We start from the raw sequence: 27,992 nt of genomic DNA on the forward strand, positions 1-27,992 counted from the left end.
AAAAGTGAAAGAAAAAAAAAGGAAAAAAGAAAAAGAAAGGGAAACTCAGCAAGCCAAATGATCCAGGATCTGGTGTAACAGGTTTCCAGGCAGCAATTTGCATTTGCACAGGTATACCTGAACAAGAGGAAGAGGGATGATGCACCATTAACCAGCTCTCCCCTGAGGAGAGATGTTTTCCTGCAGGAGTTAGATGTAAAAGCTATGCAGTTTATAAGCTGCAAAGCAAGCTGTTGGGCAATGCTTACAAGCTACTTGCACATGTTCTGTTCCAAAATTCAACCAGTGCTTTATTTGGGCTTTAGGTCACACAGAAAAATAATATATATTTTTAAGTATGTCTCATGTAGTTCTTTCTAACTTGCATTCCTTTAAAAAAGCAATATTGCACACTTTTAATAAGGAGAAATCTAGAATGTACTAAGACATCTGCAGTTGCTTGGAAGGCTGTACAGGTGTATATATACCCCCATACATACAAATACTGATACTTGATAAGTAAGTCAAGTAAAACACCACAAGAATAAATATTACCTGTAAATATTACCTATAGAATAAATATTATCTATAAATATTACCTATACCAAGAATAAAATTACCTATACACTACCATGGCCCTAGAGCATACATTCAGGCAGCTGAGACAGTCACTGGTAGTGTACAAGCTTCATGCTAAGATGAGATTTGGCAGAAAAACAGGGAGCAAAAGTGCATGGTTTCACCTATCAATGTCTTAACCACTACCGTTCTTTGCCTCTGAGACACCATGGGACAGTGCCATTAAACACAAAAAGGATATCTGAGCTTACAATTCCCAGAACAGTCTAACTATGTCTCCTGAGGTATACATGACTGAAGAAATAAAAAAGTACCAACTTACTTCAGCCTCCACCAGAAACTTCCAACTCAGTTCTAGCCCTGTGTGTTCTAGTTCATTAATCAAAATAAGAAAACAGTACAAATGTATAATACTGTGCTGACACCCTTTCATCACACACGTATGTGCACCTAAGCATTTAGTTTACACTGCCAGCATGCCCAGCTAGGCAGGGTTATTGCAGTAAACTTGGTCCCCCCTCCTCCACAGAAATTCAGATATGTAGTCAAATCAGTTTGATGAAACACACTGGTATGGTGTGCACGGTTGTCTGTGTACACTTCATGGAGGCAACAATGGACAGTTACCATGGCTCAAATGACAACACAATCGCAGAATCTTCTGACCACCTTCTGACTGCGTGTCACGGCTTTAGAATCACTCATGTGGAAGAGCATGTTTTGGTAATAATATTCCAAGGCCATACCAGGCAACCAAACTTCCTAGCGATGCCTTTAACTCAGGTGCCAGGGAAGCAGCAGCCTTCTTTCAGAGTAGGATCTGTCCAGAGTACTGGGCCCTCTGTTACCCTGAAGGGAATCACCTACCACTACAGCCCACCTTTTCTTCCTCATTTAGTAATTCAAATGTTTTTCTGAATCCTAAATCATGTTTTAGGCTGCTATAACTGAATTTGGAAGCACAAACGTTTCCACGGAAGGGACAACATGCCAGAGGGAGGACATGGTATCATTCAGCAATCACTAACATCATTAAAAAAAAAAAAAAAGAAAGAAAAATATCACTCTCTACAGGGATTTGGATAACATGGAATTGTCACAGTATAGCAAAACACTGAAGTGTAAAAGTGGGATCTTGCTAGATCAGAGTAGCAGGGAGGAGAATCATCCCCCTTGACATACTGGCCATGGTCCTTTCAATGCAGCTCAGGATATGGCTGGCTTTCTGGGCTGTGAGCTGCCAGCTCATGTCTACCTTTTCATCCATCAAGTGCTCCTCTGCAGGGCTACTCTCAATCTGTTCATCCCCCGGCCTGTGTTGATACTGGGGGTTACTCTGACCCAGGTTCAGGACTTTGTGCCTGGCTTTGCTGAACCTTATCAGGTTCACATGGGCCCATTTCTCAAGCTTGTCCAGGTCCCTCTGGATAGTATCCTGTCCCTCAGGCATGCCAAGTGCACTACACAGCTTGGTGTCATCTGTAAACCTACTGAGTGTGCACTCAATTCCACTGTCTGTGCCACTGATGAAGATATTAAACAGTACTGGTCCTACTACAGACCTCTGAAGGACATCACTCATCATGATCTCTGTCTGGACATGGAGATGTTGACCACTACTCTGGATGCAACCAGCCATCCAATTCCTCATCCACCAGTCTGTCCATTAAATCCACCTCTCTCCAATTCAGAAAGGATGTTGTGGGGGACCATGTCAAAGGCCTTATAGAAATCTGGACTTACAGAATTCCACACAGATGATAACCATAGCTCTTCCTTTGTCCATTGATGTAGTCATTCCACCACAGAAGGCCACTAAGTCATGCAAGACCTTGACGCATTCATGTCATCCTTTCCTGATTTCGTACACTCGGAGACTGAGATCTCTTGTACTCTATGGAAAGTGTCATTAAGATCTGCCAGCTCTGTCCTGCAGCCTAGTCCCTCAGGGCAGTTCACCAGGGGGTACTGATTAACTTCTTGAACAGCCAGAAGATATTATACTATGTATAACCTATGGGCTACTGCTCACTCCTCCCTTAGACTGTAGCACGCCTTCCACAAAGCAGCAATATATATGAGTTTCAATCTCCTTAATTTCTCCTTTAACTCCCACTTAAAAATCCCATAGTTGATGTACACTTGCATCACCTGAACGCCTCCATTAATGCCTGTATGAATGCCAGCTTTTTATTTCCTGAAAACTCTCCATTTTGTTCGTTAGTAAATGGCATTTGCAAGGAGCAAATCAAAATCACCCAAAGCAGTAATCTGAAGAGGACCTCAAAGGGTTGTAGGTATCCTACCATATCATAAATACTGCAACAAACTCCAGTAGCATAACCATAATGAATCAGGGCCTCTGCCTACTAGGTAGGTTGCACAACAAGCAGAGAAAATCACCTTGTTCAGCCTACTTCATGCCTTCAAACTCACCATAGCGTGACTGCCATCACCTGCAGCAGGGTCTTCAGTACTCTGCAAAGTTTGCATAGAAGTTTCCTCACCATGTTTACTGTGCAATTCCGTCATGTCATCAACATCCTGTAGAAAGAGAAGCAACACTGAAAGTATTTGTATCATTAGTAATGTGATGTGTAGTAAGTGTAGACATGGCATTTAGGAAATTAGTTTGTTGCTGGACTTGGTAGTGTTAAGTTTACAGTTGGAGTCAATGATCTTAAAAGTCTTTCCAACCTAAATGATTCTATGATTATTGCTTTGTTCTGCAGAAACAACTGCAGTTATTACCTTATTGAGACACTATGCAAAACAGACCACAACCAAAATGACCAGATGCTGGTCTTCTTATGTACAAAGAGAACCTCTTCCACAAAGGATCCCCCAACAGAATGCACATTTTATAGCCTTTCTAGTAATTAGTGAAACAAATTGCTGCTACCAAATGTTCATTTCTGTCTTTGCAGGTTTTGACAAGCTAGAAGAAATTAATATTCAATAACAGAATCACTTAGGTTGGAAAACCCAAGGTCAGTGAGTTCAACCAAAATGTGCAACAAGAGAAGAGACTTTAAATGGCAAGATTTAGCATGATGTGGAAGATGGAAGATCTGAACAAGGCCATCATGTCCTGCACTTATACGGTTCTCTTGCTTTGCACACTTCAGCAATACCTAGGACTTGTGCAGATCTTTTCTACAAAGATGAGACCCAGTCCCATTGGAGATAACCCCAGGTGCATTACCTGAACGAGGCCATCTGACAAGGTACCAGAAGACCAGGAGGTTGCACTGTCTTCCTTGTGCCTTTCATCATTCCTTTCCAAAGGCCAGAATTTTTCATCTTTCTCTGTGGCTGTACCTCGCTTTGAAAGCAGAAACAGCTATGCATTAGATTGTGAACAGGAAGCTCATATTCCTTCAAGCAATGTAAATTACTGCAAACCTTCAGTAACACATTGGTCTGTTTCTGCTAAACCTTCAGTAACACACTGGTCTATTTCTGCTTTATCTATCCTTATTGTGTTTCCCAAACCCACTCCTTCCATTGCTCTGTAGCTCTGCTGCAAAATGAATGGCAATTCGATGACACTAATAGTTTTCTCTAGAGACCACAGAATATCCTCATTTTTTTCACACTATATATAAAAAAAAAAAACAACAAACCCAAGAAACAAACTTTCTCCTGTCCCCTAAAACACCCTGTATGTAAACAAAACCACAGCAATGAAGGAGCAGAAACCTTGCAACTGAAGTGGTTGGATCAGAGTAGTAAGACACAACCTCTATGCAGGCTGTTGGGACTTCTTCACACTGTCAAGCCATGTATTTTCATCCTTGCCTAGCCTAAAACAACCCCTTCAACACCCTATCACCTCTTGGACTCATTTCCTTTTGATTCTTGTTACAAAGGTGTATCAAAAATTCTAATTAATATCCATAGCAAGGACTTCAGAGAAATGGAGATTCTTCAAAACTTGATTGAGACCATAGTCCCTTCCAGGAGATGTATACGAGGGCAGCTTGTCATTATTGGCCCAGGGAGGCTGTGAACTGCTGTGTGAATGGGTATCTAGGTTACAAGTTCACCGGCACTTCTGCACATTCCTGATTTCATTCAAGTAACTCTCATTTAGTCCCTGGGATGCAGAAAAAGTGTGCAGAAATTTTCATGGATTTTTTTTTTTTTTTCCCAAAAGCTATTAACTACATCATGTAACTTTACCCCAGCTTTGTTCCTCTGCGGTTTACATGGGCATTTAGACTCCACAGGTTCAGAGCAACCTGCTGAGCAGTGTCTACCATTCTCCCAGAAATCTCTCCTTCACTTCCTTCCAATAGTCTGATCATGTCGTTTTTTCTTAAGCTCAAACATACAAATAATTTTGATTAAGTTTTAACATTTCAGAGGCTGCCCAATTCTCTCTAAACCCCATCCCACATATAAATATTGGCATTTAGGCTCATATTTTGCCATGAACACTTCCATAAAGGGGGTATTACTGTCTAAACAATGCCACCAAAAGAAGGATCACAAATCACAGAATGAGGTGCTGTGTAACACTGATATTGTAATACTGGTAGGCTGGCTCAAGCGCAATTTCTTAGTATCCTGGAGCAATAAAAGATACTTTAATTTGTTCTAAAGTGTTCTGGATTAACATATTTTTCATAATTCGTCCTGTACCAAAATCTGGTGTCTTACATACACGTCTGTATATGCAAGATAAGTACCAAACTCACCTTGCTGTGGAAAGAAGAGTCTTCTGATTCTTCATCCAAGGAAGGTAGAAGAGACATCATTCCTCTTTTTTTAAACTATAAAAATACACACAAAAAGACAGTCCAGTTATTCATGACAAGCACAATAAAAGCCTCTTCTGCTTGTAAACCAAAAGAAAGCTACCACTTGAGGTCAATTTTTAGAGAAGCATTGAACATCTGCCATGCTACATTAAAGTAATTGAAAACTGCAGGTACTAAGCACCTCTGAAAATTGGGACTTTTTCTGTGCTATACTGTTTTAACATCACAGCTATAATAAGGTCAAATTTCATTCTGCTCCATAAAAACAATTTACTGAAAATCCCATAACAACTGATTATCCACAAAACTACACACTGAGGATTTTGCTGTTGATTGCTTGATGCAAACTTCATGTTGGATCTGCTCACGCTAAAAAAAATAATCAGAGGTACACTTCTTCTGCCTTCTCCTATACATGCATCATACTCAGTCCTTCTGGGACCATTGAGAAGCACAACGGGGAGGAGAAGTATTAACTCACAGCTGCAGGGGTGCTCCTCTCTCAATACCACTCCTCCTGGAGGAAGAAAGGTTATTTACCTGCCTCCTCAGCTTTCAGGTAAATGATCACAATGTGGTGCTCCACTTACCCGCTGACCAGAAACATCAGTTCCAACCAAGTCACTTTGTGCTAATACAGAGGCTGTAGGTTCATCTTCTGATTCAGGCACTTCTTGCTGTAAGCGCTGGTGAAGCTCAGACATTGAATTCTTCATTCCGGTAAGGACATCTTCCTTTCTTTGGCACAGCTTTATGATTTCTTCTTTTACAGCTTCCATGTCTCCCTAAGGAGCAACAATATCCATAAGCATCCATTTTTATTACTTAACCAAACAGTAATGTAACTCATGATAACAGTGATGCATCTTACTGAAACTGGGGCTATTTCCCTTTTTTCCTTTTTCAGGGCATTCGGACAGTTCCCCATTGTCACTACAGAAGATGTCTAGATACATGCAAAACAGCAGCAACACATTGAACTCAGAACAGCACTTGCTGCCTGTAATGCAGAAGTTGGTGGCCTGGAAGTAAATGGCTGGGTAACTAATTCTAACTAGGTCCTGCATAGCCATGGGGATATGAGTTTCCTTCAGGACAGAGGGAATGCAGCTGGGTTACATTACTGTGTGTCAGAGCAGGTGATGAACTACCTTCTCTGGAAACCTGACACAAACCACTTAGGATAGCCTTGATGAGGTCAAAGACAACAATAAGGGTAGCTCAGTTTTCTTTGCTGAAGCTGGCCTAAAAGAAGGAAACAAACTCTTCACTGGCTTTTAGTGACATGTACTGGGCCAAAACTATCCCATGTCTTTCAATGTGACATTGGGAGCAATTATCCCCAGTCTGCAGGGATTGAACAATAATCCAAGTAACTGCATTTATAAAGATTATAATATCTTTATATTATAGGGAGGGAAACAAATCTGTCTTTGTCTCCTCCCTGAAGAGCTAGAGCTGGCTCCAGCTGGTGTTCTGCTCGGACCTTTCCTTATCACTCAGTCTCCAGGTGAGCAAAGAAAGCACAACAAATCACAGAGTAAGACAGGGCAAGGAATAAAAAGCCCTACTCCATTACTGAAAGTGCTAAAGCTCTTTGAAGCATTGTTAGTTGCTCAGAAAACTGTAATATGGATAAATATCTCATTGCACACTGGGCTCAGTCCATCAGACCAAGCTTTGATGCTATGCAAGTAATAATCTGAGACAGATGAAAGCAGTAGAGACTACTGCTTCCATCTCAACTACAGCTTCTTCTGTTAATAATGCTAGTGTGGCTGCAGGACTGGGTACGTAGAGGCAAAATCCCAGGAAATTTTCAAAGGACATGGAAACTTGGCTCAGGCAAGAGTCTTTTTTTCCTTTTGTATACTCAAACCCACAAGATAAAAATCTTCCAAAGGTAGAGACAAGAAAAAGCCATTGGAATGAAGAAAAAGCCATCCTGACAATTTGGCATATTTCTATTTGATTCATTGCAGGAGAAGACTGCAGCATACATTCACCAGATACTGTTTGGCAAACTTCACTAGCCAAAAGCTTCCTCAGAAACCAACTCATTATTAATGCCACTTCTTCATCTGAAGCCCCTCAATAAGATAGGCAATTCCATTGCCCACATCTATTCATGAAATGCTACAGTTGTGAAAAGGTTTTCCTCTAAACTAGGAGCTATTAAACAGAAAATCCTACACTAAAAGACAAAAACAGGAACAGGGAAATGAGTCATGCCTCATACTAACATCAAGCCTGCAACATCCAACCACCTGAAAGCAAAGCAGCTATGTATTTAGAAGCCTACCAAGTAATTATAGTTATTAGGCAAGTACAATGTATGTATATTAACTTTATTGGGACTGACTGCAAAAAGCTGAATTTCAGAGACACTTTATAAACAGCTATTACACTCAATTAGTCATTTCCTGACTTTTGCAGTGCTGTCCTTAAAACACATCTTACTTCTGATTAAATAATCAATCCACTACAGAAAGCAGCTGATTGCAGGGAGAAAAGCAACACATGTTTATGAGTTAATGAAAACAGTGTGGCAGTGAGGACAGCAAAAGGAGTCTAAAGAATTTCTAAATAGAGCCACCAAAAGTACTGCTGCATGGTCAGTGATCAGAAATGGACTCAGTTCTCTGCTTATGCATAATCCCAAGTTGCTACCTCAGCAACATTATCTGGATGCTGAGCACAGGCAAGATATGAATTCTACATATTGTTTCACCAAAACAGCTGTCAGCTGTCATGAAAGCAACATTCTAAGTTTTCCTTAAAAGTTGATATAGGTACAAACAACACATCAAAATCAATAGGAAGTAAATTATGGAAAATATACCCAACTAATATTAATTGTAATATCTCTCGGTATATGTCAACTTACATATGTATAGTCAAACAATGTCATTTAATTGACTGCTTGACCATGCACGGTGGGGAGGGGAAGCACACTGATATTTCTCAGTGCTCCGCATCATCGTGATTAATGTTAGCCAGGAAAAGTAGCAGCCATGAGAGAGTAAACAGTAAAACTCACCTCTGGACAATGAGTCTTCTGAGCCAGTGATTGATCTTGTGATATTTCTACTAAGGGGTTCTTTAGGAATTGTTTCAACTTTTCCATTTCTTGCTCACATTCTTCTGTTTTCTTTACAGCTTCCTGTGAAATTATAATCCTCATAAATAATTGTGAATTCAGTAATAGAGAAACAAACTAGTCAGTAATGGAAGAAACTTGTGCTGAAGAGTACTGACGCCTGCTTTGTATCTGTAGTTGCATGTAAAAGTATTTGGTCTGCTAACTTTGCACAACCCTATCTTCACTATTTATTATTCACTTGCTAAAGACAAACTGCTCTATCCATAAACTGAAGTATGGTGGAGTATTCTGCTTAGAAGCCTTTGCTTACTCCAGAGTGGAACTATGAATTTGGTTATAAAATGCAAAAAGCATATTAAATCATATTCACTACAATTTATAATAGGTTGAAAAAAAGGGAGAAATTACAGGGAGTCATATCAAGTTAGAAAGCCTACCTGGTTTTTATTGGTGCTCAGGTCTTTACTGCCAGCTAGTTCTGCACTGACCACAAATGAACTGTGCTGCACATCAAGCAGACACTGCAGCTCAGAGGATAAGCTAACCACAGTATCTGACAATTTGAATACTTCCTATAAAAAGGGTAAGTATTTCTACTTGGTGTGAGCTTCTGCTGCTTACATAGCTTACTGGAAAACATATACATTATAAAGAGCCAAATTTACTTATTTGAGAGTGACAGCAAAATCTCATCAACCCCCATGCTTTATTGTTTGTGCAGAAATAGGCAGTTCCCCCCCAACACTGCTTGTGTTTGCAAGCCACTGCCTGTTACAATGTCTCAGGTAATTAAGAAATTGTTACATCTACAAAACAGAATATTTTCTGAAACGAGTTAACTTGCAAAACACATTCGGTGTCTCTCTGTTTCTGACCCATGAGCTGTTCCTCAGGTGTCTGCAAAATGTAATGAACAAAATGCAGTCTACTTGAAATGCTGCTGATAGCAGCATTTTTTTGAGCCTGACAGGCTAATCTCTCTGCAAACTGCACAGATTCTGCCTTTCAGAGCAAAGAGTCTCTCCTGCTATGAACAGTAACAGAAAAAAAAGCCAGATTGGAGAAGAAGATATTTAATTGTGGCCTATGATCTTAATACAATAGCATTAAGAATCAGAGGAGGAAAACAAAGAATAGGTCTTCAGTTCTATGAGAAACTAAAAGTCCTCTAAAAGGGTGATTCTCTTACCATACCTTCACTTCCACATTAATAGGACTGTTTAGTAATAGGTAAAATGTGTACTACCTCAAAACTTCATTGATTAAAGAATATGAATAATTTGTATACAGACTCCAATGTCTCCTGTCATGCGCCAACATGTGACCACAGCTACTTGCCTGAAGAGAGCTCATCAGTTCTCTGCCTTGCACTGAGGCACACAAAAAAAAAAAATCTTGTTTTATCCTTCTCTTAATAGAACATAAATTATGCCATATATGTGGGACTGAGTATCTTCCTAGGAGCGTTGACTCTCTTTTAAGTTATTTCCTGCTTGACATTTGCTCTTTACTTTTCCTGTTGCGGTAATACTAGAAGACTTACCCATGGCAAAGGGCCACCTGCCTATAGTGTACAGGCAGGCAGGCAACATTTTTTGTTATGAAAGAGCTTTCTAAAAATGAACACAGTAAACCAGCATTTACGCTAACAGAGACACTCTCTTGCACAGAAAACCAGTAGAAGCAGCTGCGTCTTCCAACTCCTCCTCCTGATGATGTTCTTTAACTACTTGACAGGCCATAATAATAACAGAGGGCAACATTCAATTCAGATCTAAGTTACCTAAAATCCTTCCCCAAAGCTTTCACATTTTGTTACTGTTACACTTTTTCAGGTGCAACTTAATTAAGCAAAAATTACTACTGCAATATCCTGTTGCATCACCAATAGCAAAATATGGGCAAATGCACCCAAGCACTGAGGTTTCAAAACTAATCCTCAGGAAAAAAATTAGTACGTATATATATTTGTACAGGAAACTTGCCTCCCATTTGCTTTCCTCTCTATCAGGATACTTACTACCTTTTCATGCAGTACTCAACATGCCATCCTTTAATAGCTTTATTCTTTGTTATGTCTTTGCTGGTGTTAGACTTCTATTGTAGTACTCCTTCTTTCAACCCATTCAACAGGACTGGAAAATCTTTTTTGCACAGTTTGATATCCTAGCTGCCAAGAATTGCAGTTTTCCCAATCTGCTCTCTCACAAATACCACTCAGCTACAGATTGTTGGGTGCTTACAAGACAAGGGCAAATGCTGAGCAAAAAAGGTTACAGCTGTTTCAAAAAGGAGAAAGATCTAAGCTTTGACCTAATGCTTCACATAAACCAGTTAGAAATCTCATGGTAACACTTTATAATTGGAAAGCACCCTGTTTCTGATAGTTTTAAAGTGTTTTGAAAATTCTCAAGTATTTAATCTGGTAACTCGTTGAAAAAGGTACATTTTACCACATCCATTTTTCAGACATAAGAAACTGTATGGACTAAAAATACTAAGACCGCAGGAATCATATGGATCTCACACAGTCATTTTTTTTGTTTGTTTGTTTTTTTCCCCCAAACTCCAAGCATTAGTCATGTACCATATTTGAGTTTTTCTCTTGGTGTGCTGCTCTTCATTTCACAAACTGAAAATCAGAGATGGACGTTCACATTTTAGCTGTCACTTGTTTCTGTCTGGGTTCTGAAATACCCAGTAGGAAGTTGGATGTTTTAAAGCATCTGCTGTACTGTAATAGGGCTGGAAAACCAAATCAGTAAAGATACTGTATTATTTTTCTAAGTGCTGCTATAATCCTGCTGAGAAATGGATGGGTCATATGAGAATTTTCATACCTCTGCTCACTTGGGAACATGCATAACCAAACTCCAGGTTGTCCCCAAGTATATATACCCTGGGCAGTGGAACATGATGGAAATATCCCTGAATTAAAACCTTCTTGAGCTGGTACAACCACATCACTCAGTGAAGTGCTGCAGAGATACCACTTCAGGTTTGGGGCCAGTATTGCTGTTTCATAATCCTTACTGCCCATGAGTTAACACTCACTGACCCATCAGCACTGCCTTCTCTTACAGCCATGTGTCACACCAATGCTGTTACATCGTTTCTGTTTCCAAACCTGTCAACAGCATCTCCAACCCCCCCCCCCCTCCCCCTCACATATTCACTTATGTGGATACACTCTTGGACCTTCTGAGGGCAGGAGCTGGCATGCCTCAAAACCAAGTGACACTAGTGGAAAACAGTTGCTTTCCTGGCTCACTGATTTGGGAAGATCATCTTTACTAAACCAGTTTCTGCTGTCATCAATTTCTATTCAATTTCATGTTCAAGTAAGTTTAAGTACTTGAACTTTGCAGATGTGAGCACCTGCATGTAACACTGGACTTAATCATTAGCTGCGCAAACCAGGATCATAAGACACTTGGGCCTTGTATCAAATCACAAAAAGACCCCAAACCATTACATAGAGTCATAGAAGATGTGCTATATACCTGTGTCGTTGTTTAAGCCCAGCTGGTAGCTCAGACCCACAGAGCCACTCGCTCACTCTCACCCTTTCCCCCTGCTGCTCCCAAAGGGATGGGGAAGAGAATGGAAAGAATGTAACTCCGATGGGTTGAGGTAAGAACATTCTAGTAACTAAGGTATAACACAAAACCACTACTGCTACCACCAATAATAATAATGATAAGGGAAATGACAAGGGGAGAGAATACAATTGCTCACCACCTGCCAACCGATACCCAGCATGACCCAAGCAGTGACTGGGGCCTTCTGAGTAACTCCCCCAAGTTTATATAGTGGGCATGATGTGTTGTCTAGTGATTAAAATTCTTAAAAAATAAAGGTGGTTTAGGTGACAGTAAAGAAAAAAAAAAATCAGTTACCTCCAGAAGATCATTTTGCTCTTTAGTAATTTTTTCTAATTTCTTCAAATCTCTCAAAAGCTGCCTTGCTCTCTGAAAGACTGAGAAAGGTTGCATTTTCACTCCTGGTAGCAGTAGTGTATCTTCATAGGACTGTATATGTACAATGCTTTTCATCATGGGACCAACATGGCCCAGTATAACCTATTAGGATACAGAGAGATCATTGACATGATACTGAGTTGGAAAAAATCAAAACTGAAAATTTATACTACTGTCATAATGTGCAAAAGTTCTCTCTAGTGAGTTTCCCATTTAAGAATGAAGAATATTTTAATCTTGGAACAAACAACTGAAAATTTATAGTGAGGTTGTCTAAAGCAAGACAAATATATAACTAACATTTACAATTTTGCCTTTTCTGCATATACATACAGTTTGCACAGTGACAAAGGATCATATTCAGATTAATTACTATTTACTAAGCATATCGTTTCAATTTAAAATGAGGAAGTGGGTGAACATTATTTTCCAGAACAAATATCAGTTTATTTTTACCATGTAATGTAGCCATTACAAAATCATTCTCTGGATAACAAATCTATGAAAGATACGATGACACTCATCTCTTCCCTGATACTGAATCCATGCTTCTTGCATTTCAGTTACCTAACTGAAATGCATGTGGTATAGAAGAAAAGATACTATAATGCTTTGCTTTGCTTCACTCAAGCAGAGAAAGGAAAACCATGTGGCCGAGAAGTCTTTGGAGTGAAGCCTCTGCAGGATGAAACGGTTTTACAGCAAGTCACTCCAGCTTGCCTTTCCAGAAATGTCTACTAAACTTTGCCTCCATTTTTTGAAAAATAGGGCCTGATCTTGAGACTTTCAGATTACTTACTGTTTGATGCTAAGTAGAGTGATATGCAGCGCCTCTGAGAGTGAGGCCATAAACTGTTCAAAAATGGAGACACTCAAATGCAGCAGGTATGTCTGACAACATGTACTTAAGTTACATATTCGAGTTCATTATGGGCATTTTCTCAATAGTGCTTTAATTTAAAATGTTTTCACTCAAACCACGACTGTGCTTGAAGGGCTCTCCCAACAGTCTCACCTTGGTGTTTACACTGAGCAGTTGTCTTGGACCATGCAAACTGTATTCCTTTCAAATAAAGCTAAAGCAGAAGACACCCAGCCACTAATGGAAGTCCATTCTACAGGATCAGTCCAAAGTAAGCCCCCAAGACACATACAACACAGATATCAGGTCCTTTGCACCAACTGTCTTGCCCTACCAATGTGCTCCTCTTGGATTGCACTACTTGCTACTGTAGAAATACGTAGGTGAAATCATGACTATAAAAATACTTTCAATCTTTGACCTGAAAGTTAGAATTTGTGTGATACTAACATTTCAAAATCATATGCTAGAAGCTGGTAAATTGCAGAAGTCAAAAAGCAGCTTGTGAAAACATATTTTTCTTTATATATTTATGCATAAGTTAGCATAAAAGTCCATATAGGAGTTTTCACAGACCTGTCCATGTTTAAGTTGGTCTTTAGGAGAAAATTCTAACAGATCTTCAGATGACAGGCTTGTCTTCATTTTGACAATGTCCTTCTCAAACACTTTAATGTGAGATTCGATGGCATCCAATTGCTAGATTTTGGGAAAAGAGAGAGTATTTGTAGATAGCACAAGTATAAGCCAGCTTGCATTTCTGCCTTTCACTTACATTTAAAAAGAAATACTGAAAAACTAGTGCAGTGTATGCAGGATATGTTAATGGATGCTATTAAACAAAAGATTAGTTATTATAGATTATGTATCATAATTAACTTCTAAAGGAATTAAATTTCTAAGGTTACCTGGTCCATTTTAAACCCTGAATACAGAATTGAAATATCCTTGAAAAGTCACATTATAAATTACCAGTAGTGACAAGACATTTCTGCAGTGGTGACAGTTATCAGCATAGGAAACTGTCTAAATACACGCTTGCAACTTTCTGTTGGAAGAGTATTACGTCACATTGAAAATGGATCCGCATAAAGTCCAGCTGCTGTGAACTCTTGTGGAGTCACAGAATAAATTAGGTTGGAAGGGACCTTGAGAGATCTCTGGTGCCCATCAAAGCACATTGTCTGGGGCATGATCCTTTTGACAGTTACGTATCTCCTAGGATGGGGACTTGAACCTACCACTGTGGGCCACTGATCTAGTTTTTAACCAATCTTACTGAAACAAAACAAAACAAACAAGAAAAAGATTCCTTTTTAATATGTAGATGGTATTTCCTCTGTTATCATTTGGGTCTGTTACTGCTCATCTTTACTCTGCAGAGTCTAAGAAAAGTCTGGCTCTATCCTATTATGTAGTAGTAGACAGCAGTAATACCCACCCCCAGCTGTCTCGTTTCCATACTGAACTGACCCAGGTTTCCGAGCCTTTCCTCCTACGTGCCATGCTACAGTCCCCCAACCACCTTGAAAGCCTTCCTTGGCTCACTTCAGGAATGTCTATGTCTTCCACTGGGAAACCTAAAACTGGGCACAGTACCCACATATGATCTCTCAGGCAGCCCAGGATGCTGATGGTCTTGTTGCAAGGCCATGCTACTACACCATTATCAACTTGTCCACCGGGACCACAATCCTTTGGCAGAGCTGCTTTCCAGCTTGTTGGCCCCCTGGCCTCTGTTTGGACATGTCCCCTCCAGGTGCCAGACTTTGCATTTGTCTCTGTTGAACTTAATCAACTTTTCTAGCCATGGTGTGAGTTTGGGTGCCTCTGAACAGGAGCCCTACCCTCTGGCAAGATAAGTCCTTTTAATTTGTCAGTCAACCAGCCCTGCATTTCTCCTCCTAAACAAGGAGTTTCATTAATACTCCTGAACTTTGCAGCTTAATTAGATATCAAACACATTCTGAGATGGTTTGTTTCCAAACAATTTATTTCCTCACTTGTTACACGTACTAAAAACAGCACACCTTTTTACCTGTGAAGGCAATATAATCTGTATTTCATAACATATGATGAAGCACCTGATAAAAGGCACTTACGTCAGCCACATGCTGGATCTGTGGAAGAATCTCTGCTATCTCATGCTGTAAAGCTGCGACTTGTTCATCTATTTCATTTAGCTGCTGCATTATACTGTCTGTTTCAAAGATTGGTGTTAGCTCCTCCAGCTCCAAGTAAACACTGTGTAGAAGGTTTTGCTTTTGCTCCGAATCTTCCAAAGCCATCTGGAGACAAAATAAGAGCTTACTTTGATTCAGCAATGGTGAACATGAAAGTTTCACAGAGGTTAGTACCAGAATGAATCAGTTTTAATTTCCTATATGTCATTGACCACTGCTTATATTCCCAAAAGCTTAGTTCAGACCAAAACACTTCACTCATAAGGGAACTGAACTGCTGCATTCTGCAGGCAGAAAAATGAGAGATGTGGCACGATTTTAAGGGAATCGGATAAAATAAGTCTACATGAGCATGACAAAAGGTATAAAGAGGAGGATGAACTCAGAGAGAGGACCCACTACAAAAAAAAGTATGAGATCCTGGAGAAGATTCCTCTCCAGCTCCTTTGCAATGGTCAGGCTGACCCCAAGTATATGAGCAAGACATGTCAGCCAGACACCTGAAAAAAGTTTTCTGCACACCAGCTTGCAGAGAGCAGATGTAATAAGATGCTCCAGAAGGTACCTGGCCAGTTGTTTATGATGGGAAGATTCTTCCCATCTGCAGCTAACTGGATGAGCTTTTGGATTAATTATAGTAAATGTCTTCACGAAGAACAAGCGAGGGTTGCAAGAAATGCATGTGATCCACGTATCTCTGTGGCATATGAAGGAAAGGACCAAATGCATACCTCAACTCTAATAAAAACTTTGTGTGCATTTTCAAATCCACTAGTTTCCCAGCTCAGAACACAAAATTCACAAATGCAGGGGACAATAAAATTTTGTCACAAAAATGTTCACACATTTTAGAAATCAAAATCTCCTGATCGTGGCTACATGCTCTGTAACATATCAGCCCAGAGCAGTCAGCTAGTTTTTGTAAGGAATTTTTACTAGCTTTAGTATGAAAACCTGTGTTCAGAGCACCAACTGTCCCTTGGCATAAGTCAAGGAATGGATGTATAAAAAATTAAATTTCAAAATCTGGAATTTCCATAAATCATCTTGGCACTTGCTTAGCCCTGATCTTCCCTGTAACATGACAAACATTTGATTCATGAAATTACTAGTCAGAATGCCCTTCAAAATATAGAGAAAATGGCCTTCCAAACCACAGTTTACTTCGAAGCTTCCACCTAACACACAGACATTAAACACCACTTTACCCGTTTTGGATTACATACACACTATACAAAAAGAACCATGTATATTCAGGCAGTCAAAACCAATTATAGCCACACAGTAGGGTAACAGAAGACAATCATGTATTTCAGCACATTCACAAGACAGGCATGTCCAACACCAAAAAGTATCAATCTATATTTCATGAGTGTCTCTCTCTTTTTCACTTAAAGGCTTTACTGAAAATGGTAAATTATTTATGTCAGTAAGACTTAAGAATGCAAATTTGTGTTTCCGCAGAGCAATCTGTTCTAATAAGACCATGTATCTGCATCAACACTTACCTGAAGGTCACCAGTATGTTTGCACAAACTTTTTGCAGAGTCATTTTGAGCATCTGCTCTTAGCAAGCAGTTGGTGTTTTCTATCCAAACTTTCACATTCTTCAGGAGTTCATTGTATTCTTCCATCTTGTTGGCAGCCTAGAAATTTTACAAAGAAGCATAAATGACAAAATTTTACAAAGAAGATAAATGCACTTTTATTCACTGTATAGGATAAATGCATCTATGGACAAGACTAAAGGAAAACAGAATGCGTTTTCATGAAGCTCAGTTTAATTAGTATGATGAAATAAAGATCATAATTTTTCTGAAACAGTTTCATGATTTCAGGCTGTTTCCTCTAATCAAAGCAAATTACTGGAGGCATTGTTGCAATGTTAATTTAACAGATAGCGCATTAGCACAGTCATAGAGAACCCTCCTATCGCCTACCCAGAGGCATGAATTTCCCATGCAAACCCACATTAGCCATGGTGCGTAACTGGTCTTTTGGGATTGCAGCTGAATGTGACGTTTGCGAGTCCAGAAACTGAGCTACAATAAGATGATACACCTACAGCAGGCTTTTGAGCTTTTTGACTCATTTGACAGCTTTGGATGATATTTTATGAAAAGACTTTATTTAAGGTTTTTCTAAGATGTGGGGGTTTTTTTGTCTTATACTTTTACATTTGCATCTACCTTGTTCAAAATAGCAGTTCTGCACTCTGCAAGTTGTGAGACCTGTTGATACTGTTGAAGGGGGGACACTAAGATATCCATCAACTCCTGTGCATGGCAGGAATTTTGCTCTACTATATCATGCACTTCTGCATCCAGTTCATTGAGTTTGTAATGCCAAAGGTCCAGCATATCCCAGATTTGCTGCATGGACAGAGAGGGGAAATGAAATAAGAGGTTAGGCTCAAAGATAACAGCAGAGTTATTTGTTCTTCTTGTGGGGCATGAAGAATTAAAGATTTTGGAACTGATATGATGCAAACAGAACATGCTGCATCTACAGGTGTGATTCACAGCTGAAAAAACCCACATATTTTACTATGAGAAAGAACTGGTAAATATTTATCAGCTAAATGCTTGCTTGTACCTCTCCTTTTACAGATGTAAAATGAATGTAGGGCCATTTTATGCTCCTGCTAAAACAGGCTCTGTAGAAACAACCAAAAATCTTTCAACATTCACAGGTGGTTTTTTTTTATTATTGTTGTTTTTTTGGGTTTGGTGTTGTTTTTTTGCGAGATTACCTTCTGAACTTCTTTGGCTTTTGCAATGTTTTCACTCTTCTGTTGCAACATCTTTTCAATAGCTTGAAGGCCATTGTTAATAGTTTCTGCTTTTCTTTTCAGCACATTCTGAGGAGAGCTCTGCAAGGTTTCAAAGCTCACCTGTAAAGAGAAAACAAGAAGGAAGATTATAAAGGTTTGCATGTTTCTCTACACCTCCTCACCAAAATTATTCATATTCTTTTTATGTTTCTCTTGACGAGTCACTTAAAACCTCAGGAATGGAATTACATTTGCAGGAAGAAGCATTAATGTGAGCAAGTTCAATGTTTACGTGTTGTTCAGTAATTTCCTCTCACTCAAAAGTAACTGTTCAAGAAATACAATCCGTGAAGAAACTAACAATAAGACACTGCAGCTCCCTAGGTGCTTAGCTGCCCCTTTTAAACTGATCTGTAACAGAGGCTAATCATGCTGCATTGTGGAAAGGGTCACATTTAGATACATACTGTAAGAAACCTAGAATGACACCTCTATGTCTCAGCTGACAGCTATTACTTCCATGTAACAAATCTGGGAATATAGAAGTGCATCAATGTATTATGAATTTCTAAATAAACATTTAGAGATTTAGCAACAAAATAAAAGGCTCCAAGCCCCAAAAGTATGTGGAAATTAATTTTAGTCTGAAGAACTCCACAGGAATGAAAAATCAGTACACTGGAAGGCCTGATTTTTTTTATGTAATAAGAGAAACTCTCAAGTAAGCTGAAACTGAGTACTTGCCTGAGCGACAGTTACTAGGCACCAGGTTACTATGGACTAGATGAAGTGCAGGGAGTGAGAAAGTTCTTGCTCTTGGCCCAGAGTTTCATCTTTTCTTACTAAACCCTGCTAGCTCTTAGGGTCAGACAAGCACCAGGAAATTGTTAAATCATGGTAAATTCTGTGTGTGCTGCAGCCCTAGGATTTTTGGGGCATATGCACATTGAACAGCTTTATGTTGCACTGACGCAAAGATGTCTAGTTTAGTAGTTATTCTGTTCTGAAGCTTCCTATACATTATATCCTTTTTCTGGGAAGAGGAATTAAGATAAGTAAGTTAATGAATTATTTATCCATTTTATTTCTTAATATTATTAAAATTATTCATTATTTATGGATTCCAGCATGTAGTATCAGACCAAAATAATCATACCGATTGCAAAATATTGCATTGATAAAATTGTGTTATCAGGATGAATATATACCAGAAAGAACTACAGTGCTCCTCTCAAATACTCATGCTTATACAAAAAAAGCTATGATGTCCAAGCTGTACTTAGTGCCTAAGACTCTTTAGAAGAAGGAACTCAAGACTGTAATCACCAAGCACTTGACCATTACAACTACCCTAGAGCATACGAAACATGAAAAAATACTGATGTTTGTAGTGCTAGTTTCCAAAATAGAAGAGAACCGTGTAGGAGTGATACAACAGCTGGAAATGAGAAAGCAGACCAAGCACTGACTTCATATGTTTCCTCAGAAAAAATGCTGCATCTGTTGTGATCAGCAGGGTAGGATTTTAATTTCTAGAGTTCTTACTGGGATAAATCTGGGATAAATTTATTATATTTTTTCACATAAAATGCATGGCATCAATATTACAATTTATTTTCATCTTCAGGTTAAGCAGGTTTAGAAGGAGGCAGAATGCCATCAAAATATGATAAGTTAATTCAATTTAACACATGCTGGTATTTCTTAGTATGTAACTAAACTGACCACCAGTTCCACCAGGATTTATTTTGTTTCCTAAATGCATTTTGAAAATTTCCAAGATAATTTATATTGTTTTCCACTACCTAAATGTGAAAAGAAGATGTCATCTAGTTTCCAGTATCAGTTCTTTCACTCTGACGTGTAATGTATACATTGAGATAATCTTTTATCTCAGTAAATGAAACAGCAAACAACAACAAAAAGAACCCCAACAAACCCAAAGCATAAATACTGTATTATTTCCTTTCTTCTCCTCTCTCCTACCCAGTTGTTGGCTCTGAAAAGCCTGGTTTCTTTTGAAATAGATGTTACAAAGATAACTAAATGAAAACTAATAAGCTGTAATGAATAAGTCTCTAAATACTTAATACAAGATAAAAAGAATGAATAACCTCATAGATACTAACAAGTAACCGGACTTCAAAATTGTTTTATTGAACTTTCAGATGTCATCAAATTGACTGAGATTTACCCTTTAAAATTAGCATTAAACTTATTATTCCTGAAATAAAAGAAGGTTTTGTTTTTTTTTTTAAAAGTAACACAAATAAATAAAAATGACCATGATTATACCAGGCTAAAATTTTACCCCAAACTTATAGTATAACTCCATTTTCCTTTAATTTTGCTTCCAGTTAATTGTTTATATCCCCCCTAAATAGAGAACACTGCCAAAAGTCGATGCAATGTCAGTTAGTTATTTAAATTCCCGGCCTGCTTTTAAAGGAATGCAACCATGTCCCGAGGGGTGGTATAAAGAATGCCATGATACCCTAACACATGTGCAAATTAGATTAAAAAAAAAAAAAAAATCTGTTTTCAAAGTCCTCTTTTAACTCAGTTTAGAAAATATCTTCTCAGTTAAGCTATACAACCTTCCCAATCAACTCTTAACTACTAGTTCAGTTTAAGAACCAGACTGGATACAAGACAGCACCCATATCATACCCAAGACTTTATTAGTAGTGGGTCTGCCATGCCCTTTTTTAATGGAAAAGAAAAATCTTATATTCACACTGCTTGCTGCAAGGTCATTCTGTAAAGGAGACAGTTAACATGAGTTATCTTTCCTCATGCATTCACTTTCACAGAGAGGAAAAGTGCAAATATATATAATCAATGTTTCAAGTTGAAATTTACAGTTACAGCTTTCATCAAATACTACTATACTTATTTACACACTACAAAAACGTAAACATGAAAAATACATCAACAGTTACCTTGTCTTCTAGGTCTTGCAATACTTTCTTGCAGTCCTCCAACTGCGTTTCGATCTCTGCAGGAATTATTGTATGCAATTCAGAATATTTGATCCGGAGTTTCTCCATGATGTCCTTTAGAGTTTGACTTTCTTTACCAATCACATTCTGAATCTCCTACAAAATTAAGAATAATTCAGCAGTTTCACCAGTTTACACTGAGTGCATATGCATATGTACATATGTATATATATATATACACACGCATACATATTGTGTTTGCTATTTCTTACCATGATTATAGTCTGGAAAAGTTGGGGGGGGTATATCAAGTCTCATTTGATTACCTCTGCAAGCAGATTAACTTTGAGAAATACTCACTCATTTAACCAAATTATGCTTTTCAATCTGTAAGAATTAATTAAACTTGATAGTACTCCAGGTCAAGCAACTGACGCACTTACATTATATTGAGAGGTATAGCAATGTAATATTTGAAGTGCCCCTATGATTAAATGTTAACCTCTGGGCTCTCCCTTTTGCCAAAAGTGCATTTTCTCTTTGAAAGACATTTAATAGCCAACATTCATTCCTTCATTATTATAAACAACACAAAGACCTCAAAAAGCAACAGGTTTCAAGCTGAAGTGTCTGCTTTCAGGCAATTACGCAGAGCAGCACAGCAGGCTCCTTTCAAAACAGTAGTTTCCAGTTCTGCACAAAGAATGCAGGTTTTATGAGAAAAGACTTGAACAACTGTTTCTAGACCTGTGGCCTAGAAATAAAATCTGATCTAAGTCCTCTTGCAGAAAGAAAGAAGAAACTCATTTGTTTTGAAGGCTTTCTAGAATTTCAAGTTGAAAAGTTCCGTTTGTTTGCTTTATGGTTCCTTTTCCCACTGTTCAGCTATGTAAGAAACTCAAATTTTCAGTCAAGTTATTTGGGAAAATGATCCAAAGTTCCTACCAATGAAAGACAATGAAAGACATTAAAATTAAATCCTTTGCTTTTTCAATCAGGGGTAATAGTAATCCATTAACTCCTAGTCTTCACTTGGAAATCATTTCCCTCATACAAATACAATGCACAGAAGAAATATGTAGGAATCTGAGATTGACTTATTTTCTATCATCTCATGACAACTGGGTCTGATACTAGAAAACTCAAAACCATGAAACAGCTACGTGCCTCGTTCTACCATAGAGAAGGCTGCTGTTGTCAAATGACCCAGTTAAGATTGTGCCAGTATTTACAGGGGTTTATAGATTCCCTGACTTGAATTTGAAAGAATCAGATACATCAGTCTTCAAAACGAAACATTTCTTTGCAAACTGGTTTCTGTATATAAATGAATGTTCACATTTCACAGACTATTTAGCTGGAAACCATATGCTTGTGAAAACTGTCCCAATCTTTCTCCTAGGGGACTAGATGAAATTATCTCCCATTTGCACACTCATCTGTGGTGGCGAGTTAAAACTTCACCACCTGACTAACCTAGATTTGTCATCTGGAAGGGAAATAGGCATTTCCATTTAAAAAAATGCAATGGAGCACCAAGTAATGTTATAGATTTTATAGAAACTAGGTTTTCTTTAGAAGAAGAGATGAAACTGTAGTGCAGATTTTGGCTTACTGGTGTTTGTATTAGTTAAAATTATGAAAATTTTCAATCCTTTCAGCTGAATTTTCTACTGCTACAAAGAAATCATTTAACAGGATTGCTGCTAACATTTGTTTGTGCCAACTGACGTAAGGAACAGGACAAGGTCTTGTCCTGGGTTCAGCAGTAGTAGTCATTTTTCCCCTTCTTGGTAGCTGGTGCAGTGCAGTGTTTTGACTTTCAGCCTGGGAACAGAGCTGATAGCGATGTTTTGGTTTGGCCAAGGACTTTGTGAGCCTCATGCTCTGCCAAGGAGGAGGGGAAGGCAGGAGGAAGCAGAGACAGGACACCTGACCCAAACTGACCAAAGAGGTATTCCATACCACAGCACGTCACGCCCAGGATGTAACTGGGAGTTAGCCGGAAGAGCTGGGAGACTGCAGGGTTGGAGGAGGTATCGGTCGGAGCTTGGTCGGGCCGAGGGGGGCAAGTTATCGGTTGGCTGGTGCTGAGGTGTTGTATTCTCTTCCCTTGTTATTTCCTTTATCATTATTATCACTGGTGGTAGCAGCAGTGATTTGTGTTATACCTTAGTTACTAAACTGTTCTTATCTCAACCCGTGGGAGTTGCATTCTTTTTGATTCTCCTCTCCATCCCTCCGGGAGCAGGGGGAGGGCAAGAAAGGGGGGGAAGTGAGTGAACGAGTTGCCTGACTGGGTTTAAACCACGACAGGTCTAAACTCACTTTTGGGTGAATTTTAGGTGCTCAGAGTAGCACAGTTTGGGTGCAAGGGAAAAGACCAGGCATCAAGCACTTGCAGTGGTAACATCTCCTCTTGGATACGAAGAATTCAGTAAAACAGTAGATCCAATTCTAATTCTAGATAATTTTCAATAGAAAATCAACCCTTTCAGACAAATTGACAAGGTTCTACCACAGTGATGCTGGCTCATGTGTTCTCAGATGTAGTTAACATTTCTCTCTCATGCTAACCCCTATAATAATGCTCATATCTGCCACTATGGTCTTCAGCTTCTGTACTTTTCCTAGTGCTTTACCAGCTTCAAGCATTCATCTTCTAAAGAAAATACATGGTGGGAACCTGCAACTAGTTTTTATATAAAACTCAGCAGAGAACCCGAATTTGTAATGGACCTTAGTAGGTTAGAATAAATAAATTATGAAGTTCTATTGTTAAAAGATAACTCAAATATAATTAAAAGTATTTTTAAACAAGATTAAATAATTAAGACAGTAATATAAACACAGTTAAACTAGTTTGAAATAAATACAATTAAAATAATAAACTGTTATGAATAACAGAATTTCATAAAGTCAGTAATTCAAAGAAGAACAACAGAAAAATAGTTAAACGACATAAACGTATAGACTATGTTGCTGCAGAGGGCTGGTTGCTGCTGGTGGAGACTGTTGTCTTGATCACAATTTGATTCCTAAGAACCATTTAGCAGGTTAACCCCTGATGAGGGATATAAGTCCAGAGCATCTGAAGTGGCCCGGACTAGGTACCAGATGGGGAAGGGGGACAGGACATATAAGCAGTCCTTCTAAAAGGCATGCATCTGGCTGTGGACATGGCAGGGCCAATCATGGCCTGCTGAGTCAGATTCATTCTCTTTAAGTCAAGGCCAGGTTGGACATACCCTTGGGGTGACATGGTCTAATGTGAGGTTCTCTGTCCATGGCAGGGGGTTGGAACTAGATGATCTTAAGGTCCTTTCCAACCCTAACCGTTCTATGATTCTATGATAATGTGCATATGCCTATGTAGATACTTTGCCACTAATTTTATTTGGAGCAAGTTCAAGGCCCAGCATAAAAGAGAACATATTCTGAATGTCCACACACAATAACAGAGCCTTCACCAACCTCCAACTGTCCTGGCTTTCCAGAAGCACCTTGTAGTAACACAGGAGCACTCTGTAACGCATGTGTCACAGCACTTATTTCTTCAGCGAACTTGTTCCTCTGTTGAATCTCAGCTTGTACAGAATCCTTATGGTCCTGGATCTTTTCATACAACCTATGAAAGTTTTCCAGCAAGAACACATGGTTATACTCTATTTTAGAATTATCGTCTGTAACAAAACTCTGAGATTCTGGCCTTTATTGTCTCTTTTTCTCCAAAAATGAGACTTCAGATATTGCTAAGCAAAGTATGTCTGGTAGACTGAATCAAAAGCATGCATATTTAAACTGCAAACAGCTCAGCTTCTCAGTCTCAAGATGCTGGAAGAACAGAAGACATCGCAAAGATTTCCATGTAAAAAAAATGGGCACAGAGAGGGCAAGTACAATCACAGATTTGAAAAAAAAAAAATAAATAAATATTTGAGGCAAATTTCAAACAGTAGCACTCAGTAAGGCAAAGGTTGAAGTGTTGAAAAAGCACCAGGTCTCATTTTCATAAGACTGGAAGACCCACAAACCTCATTCAAGTTCACAAGAGCCTGGAACCTCCAAAATTGATAGTTATCCCTTCTGATTCCTGCTACATTTAAAGATAAATTGCAGCCCACACATGACATGGTCATATCACCCCTAACTAATACCTTCCAGTGCCCATGGAGGAGATAGCAGATGGGTTAGATGGAGCATTAGTCTGACCCTGGAGAGAATTCACTATCTTTTTAAGTGCATACCCAATAAAACACTGTGCTTCTAAGTAGTCCTATGTCTCTCTTCAAGAGAAATTTCACACTACTTACTTTTTACAGCGATCTTGCATTGCCTTTATCTCACAAAAAGCAGGAAGGGCAGCTTCTGCCTCAGTATTTTCAGATGTATTCAGGATGTTTCTTATTCGTTGAAGAAGTAGGAGTAAGAGGAGCTGTTGCTGGTTGATGTTTTCCTCTAATGAGTTCACAAAATCTAGTAATTCTACCAGTTCCTCTCTGGTGGCCTTTTCTTTCTCTTTAAGACCTTCTGGCTGTTCTTCCTGGAGCTTATCCAGAATTATTGTTTCTCGTTCCAGCTAAGTAAACAGCATGTCAAAGCATGAGATAAAGTGCTCTTTTATTCTATCACCTTAAGTTACATTATTCATTTACTCATACGCATGACTAACTATTGGGAATTACATAGCCAGAGAGCTTGATCTCTTTAGTGTGCCAAAACATTTGGGTTTGCTCTAACAAAGCACATAATCCCCCCATAGAGTACCTCTGGGTCTAGAGAACTCATGCTATAAATATCCCCATCATTTCTGTATCTAAGTTCAAGAAAGGCTGGGGATAAGTGGCTGATCAGTGGGAAAGAAATGATGTTCTGCACTAACCTCAACCTCATCTCTACCACATTCCCCAAAATTTATGGTTTGTTGAGCAACTCACCTCTTCATTGATGAATTTCCATTCCTGCTTTAGTTCTTCACAGTTTATTTCCAGCCCTTTTGCCACCTCAAGCAAACCCAGCCAATTTTCCCACAGTGCTGTCACCATCCTGCGCAGGGCCCTGTCACTTCTCCTGCATAATCTCATCAACTCTCCAGAGACCTGCCTCAGCTTCACAAGATCATCTTCAGCAGACTCAATGTTGGAGACTAAAATCTTATAGGAAAAATCAATAAATCGACAAAATAATGCAGTCAGAAGTGTTAATGAAGCATTCAGTAACATGATTAGGATCCTCAAATAAAATGGCAGTCACTCCCCTGAGCTGGTTAAATATGGTTGCAATACAAGAATTCTCTTTGCTAAGAATATGGAGAAAGATGGGGTAAATAAAACAAAGCAAACAGAACAGTGGGCCTAGGCAATTACATTGTTCTTACTTTTTTGTTGTTATTTGGAAAGGAAGAGAAATGAGCAGGAGTTACAGATACATAAAATGATAAGCTTGCAATACAATGAGTAGTAAAATAGAAGGCAGCCAAGAGGCTGCTTATAGCAGTGGCTTGATGGGGAAAACAGCAAGGGAAAACTTCCCAGGAAACTGGAAAATCTCAGATTTCCACTTCTGAGGGAAAACAACAGCAATGTTAGAAAACTGATCAGTCCAGGTGCTGCAAAGAAGCAACAAGGAATCAGAACAGAAATGCAGCACTACCATAGGCACTGATAATGTGTGATTTCTACAGCAGTAAGATGTACTCATCTGACATGGCCTATTATAATCCAGTCTTTTTATAGGTATATAAACGTATCATGTGGGTTTATATATACAGAAATATAGGTCAAAGAATTTCACTTCTTTCTACTAGGATGGAACAGTGTTCATACAGTGTTCATAACTGCATAACAGTTTTGCATGAGATTTTTCAGTTCTTCAGAGCCTTTTTTACCTTGCTTTCTTCTAAGTGGTCCAAAGCTTCTTTATAAGACATTGGTGATTGAGACAAAGACTGTCTAAGCATCTTCTCCAGTCTGTTAAGATTATCACACACCTTATCTTTGGTTTTTATGTAGCTTTCATATTTTTCTAAATACCTGTAGGAAACAATAGACCAATCAAATTTGTTGCGGTTGCTCTCTCCAACCATAATGCTCACTAGAATTAAAAAGAAAATCTTCTGAGCTGGTAGTCCTTACTATTTTAGAAATTATCTTCAATTAGCATTTGTTCTTAGGGCACTGGAGCATTGTTATTAGGTCAAGAGGCCTAAGTGCCCCAGAGGTAAAGAAAAGCAGGTATGTATATCCATATATCAGACATGGAGCTACTCAAAAGAATTGTATGCTGTGATCTAAGTCTCCGTCCTCCCCAGGCATTACCAAAAGTTAGTTCCCACACATTCATATATTCCACACAGTCTATTTGTCCCTACAATGCGTGGGGACTGTACAATTCTGTTTTTTTTTTTATTTCTATATCTTGCCATCTCTTTGTTATTAATAAAGCCTTTAAAGTCATCCAATTCTTTTATTCTAAAAGGAGATTTGAAGGTTATGCTCAACAGAACCAGAAGCACTGGATCATCAGCACACAATTTTAGAAACATAGAATGATTGAATGGTTTGGGTTGGAAGAGACCTTAAAGACCAGCTAGTTCCAACCCCCTGCCATGGGCAGAGACACCTTCTGCTAGACCAGATTGCTCAAAGCCTCACCCAACCTGGCCTTGAACACTGCAAGGGATGGGGCATCCACAACTTCTCTGGACAACCTGTTCCAGTGTCAAAAAACCCTCACAGTAAAGAATTTCTTCCCAATATGTAACTTAAATCTACCCTGTTTCAGTTTAAAGCCATTACAGGCCCTTCTTATGTTGGATACAGTACT

General features: G+C 38.8%; 1 protein-coding gene across 4 annotated transcripts in view; it reads right to left on the bottom strand.

Annotated features, from left to right (window-relative positions):
• SYNE2 (spectrin repeat containing nuclear envelope protein 2) overlaps nucleotides 1–27,992 on the bottom strand; it is a 185,554-nt gene that overhangs the window by 73,643 nt on the left and 83,919 nt on the right. For 3 of the 4 annotated variants that reach the window (XM_061464198.1, XM_061464197.1, XM_061464196.1), the window contains exons 51-66: nucleotides 27,055–27,199; nucleotides 26,105–26,320; nucleotides 25,481–25,746; nucleotides 24,642–24,795; nucleotides 21,168–21,323; nucleotides 18,205–18,345; nucleotides 17,642–17,824; nucleotides 16,961–17,098; nucleotides 15,372–15,557; nucleotides 13,846–13,968; nucleotides 12,327–12,509; nucleotides 8,365–8,487; nucleotides 5,915–6,109; nucleotides 5,253–5,336; nucleotides 3,764–3,883; nucleotides 2,995–3,102 (exon numbers count right to left, since the gene is read on the bottom strand). In XM_061464198.1, the coding sequence (XP_061320182.1) occupies nucleotides 2,995–3,102; nucleotides 3,764–3,883; nucleotides 5,253–5,336; nucleotides 5,915–6,109; nucleotides 8,365–8,487; nucleotides 12,327–12,509; nucleotides 13,846–13,968; nucleotides 15,372–15,557; nucleotides 16,961–17,098; nucleotides 17,642–17,824; nucleotides 18,205–18,345; nucleotides 21,168–21,323; nucleotides 24,642–24,795; nucleotides 25,481–25,746; nucleotides 26,105–26,320; nucleotides 27,055–27,199 (2,521 nt within the window). The remainder of the gene's footprint in view (nucleotides 1–2,994; nucleotides 3,103–3,763; nucleotides 3,884–5,252; nucleotides 5,337–5,914; nucleotides 6,110–8,364; nucleotides 8,488–12,326; nucleotides 12,510–13,845; nucleotides 13,969–15,371; nucleotides 15,558–16,960; nucleotides 17,099–17,641; nucleotides 17,825–18,204; nucleotides 18,346–21,167; nucleotides 21,324–24,641; nucleotides 24,796–25,480; nucleotides 25,747–26,104; nucleotides 26,321–27,054; nucleotides 27,200–27,992) is intronic. The other variant, XM_061464199.1, reaches the window with a different exon arrangement.

The sequence above is a fragment of the Pezoporus flaviventris genome, unplaced genomic scaffold (assembly GCF_033815535.1).
Source record: "Pezoporus flaviventris isolate CSIRO_AGI_PZ_B2104156 unplaced genomic scaffold, CSIRO_AGI_Pfla_v1 ptg000036l, whole genome shotgun sequence".
NCBI lineage: Eukaryota > Metazoa > Chordata > Aves > Psittaciformes > Psittacidae > Pezoporus > Pezoporus flaviventris.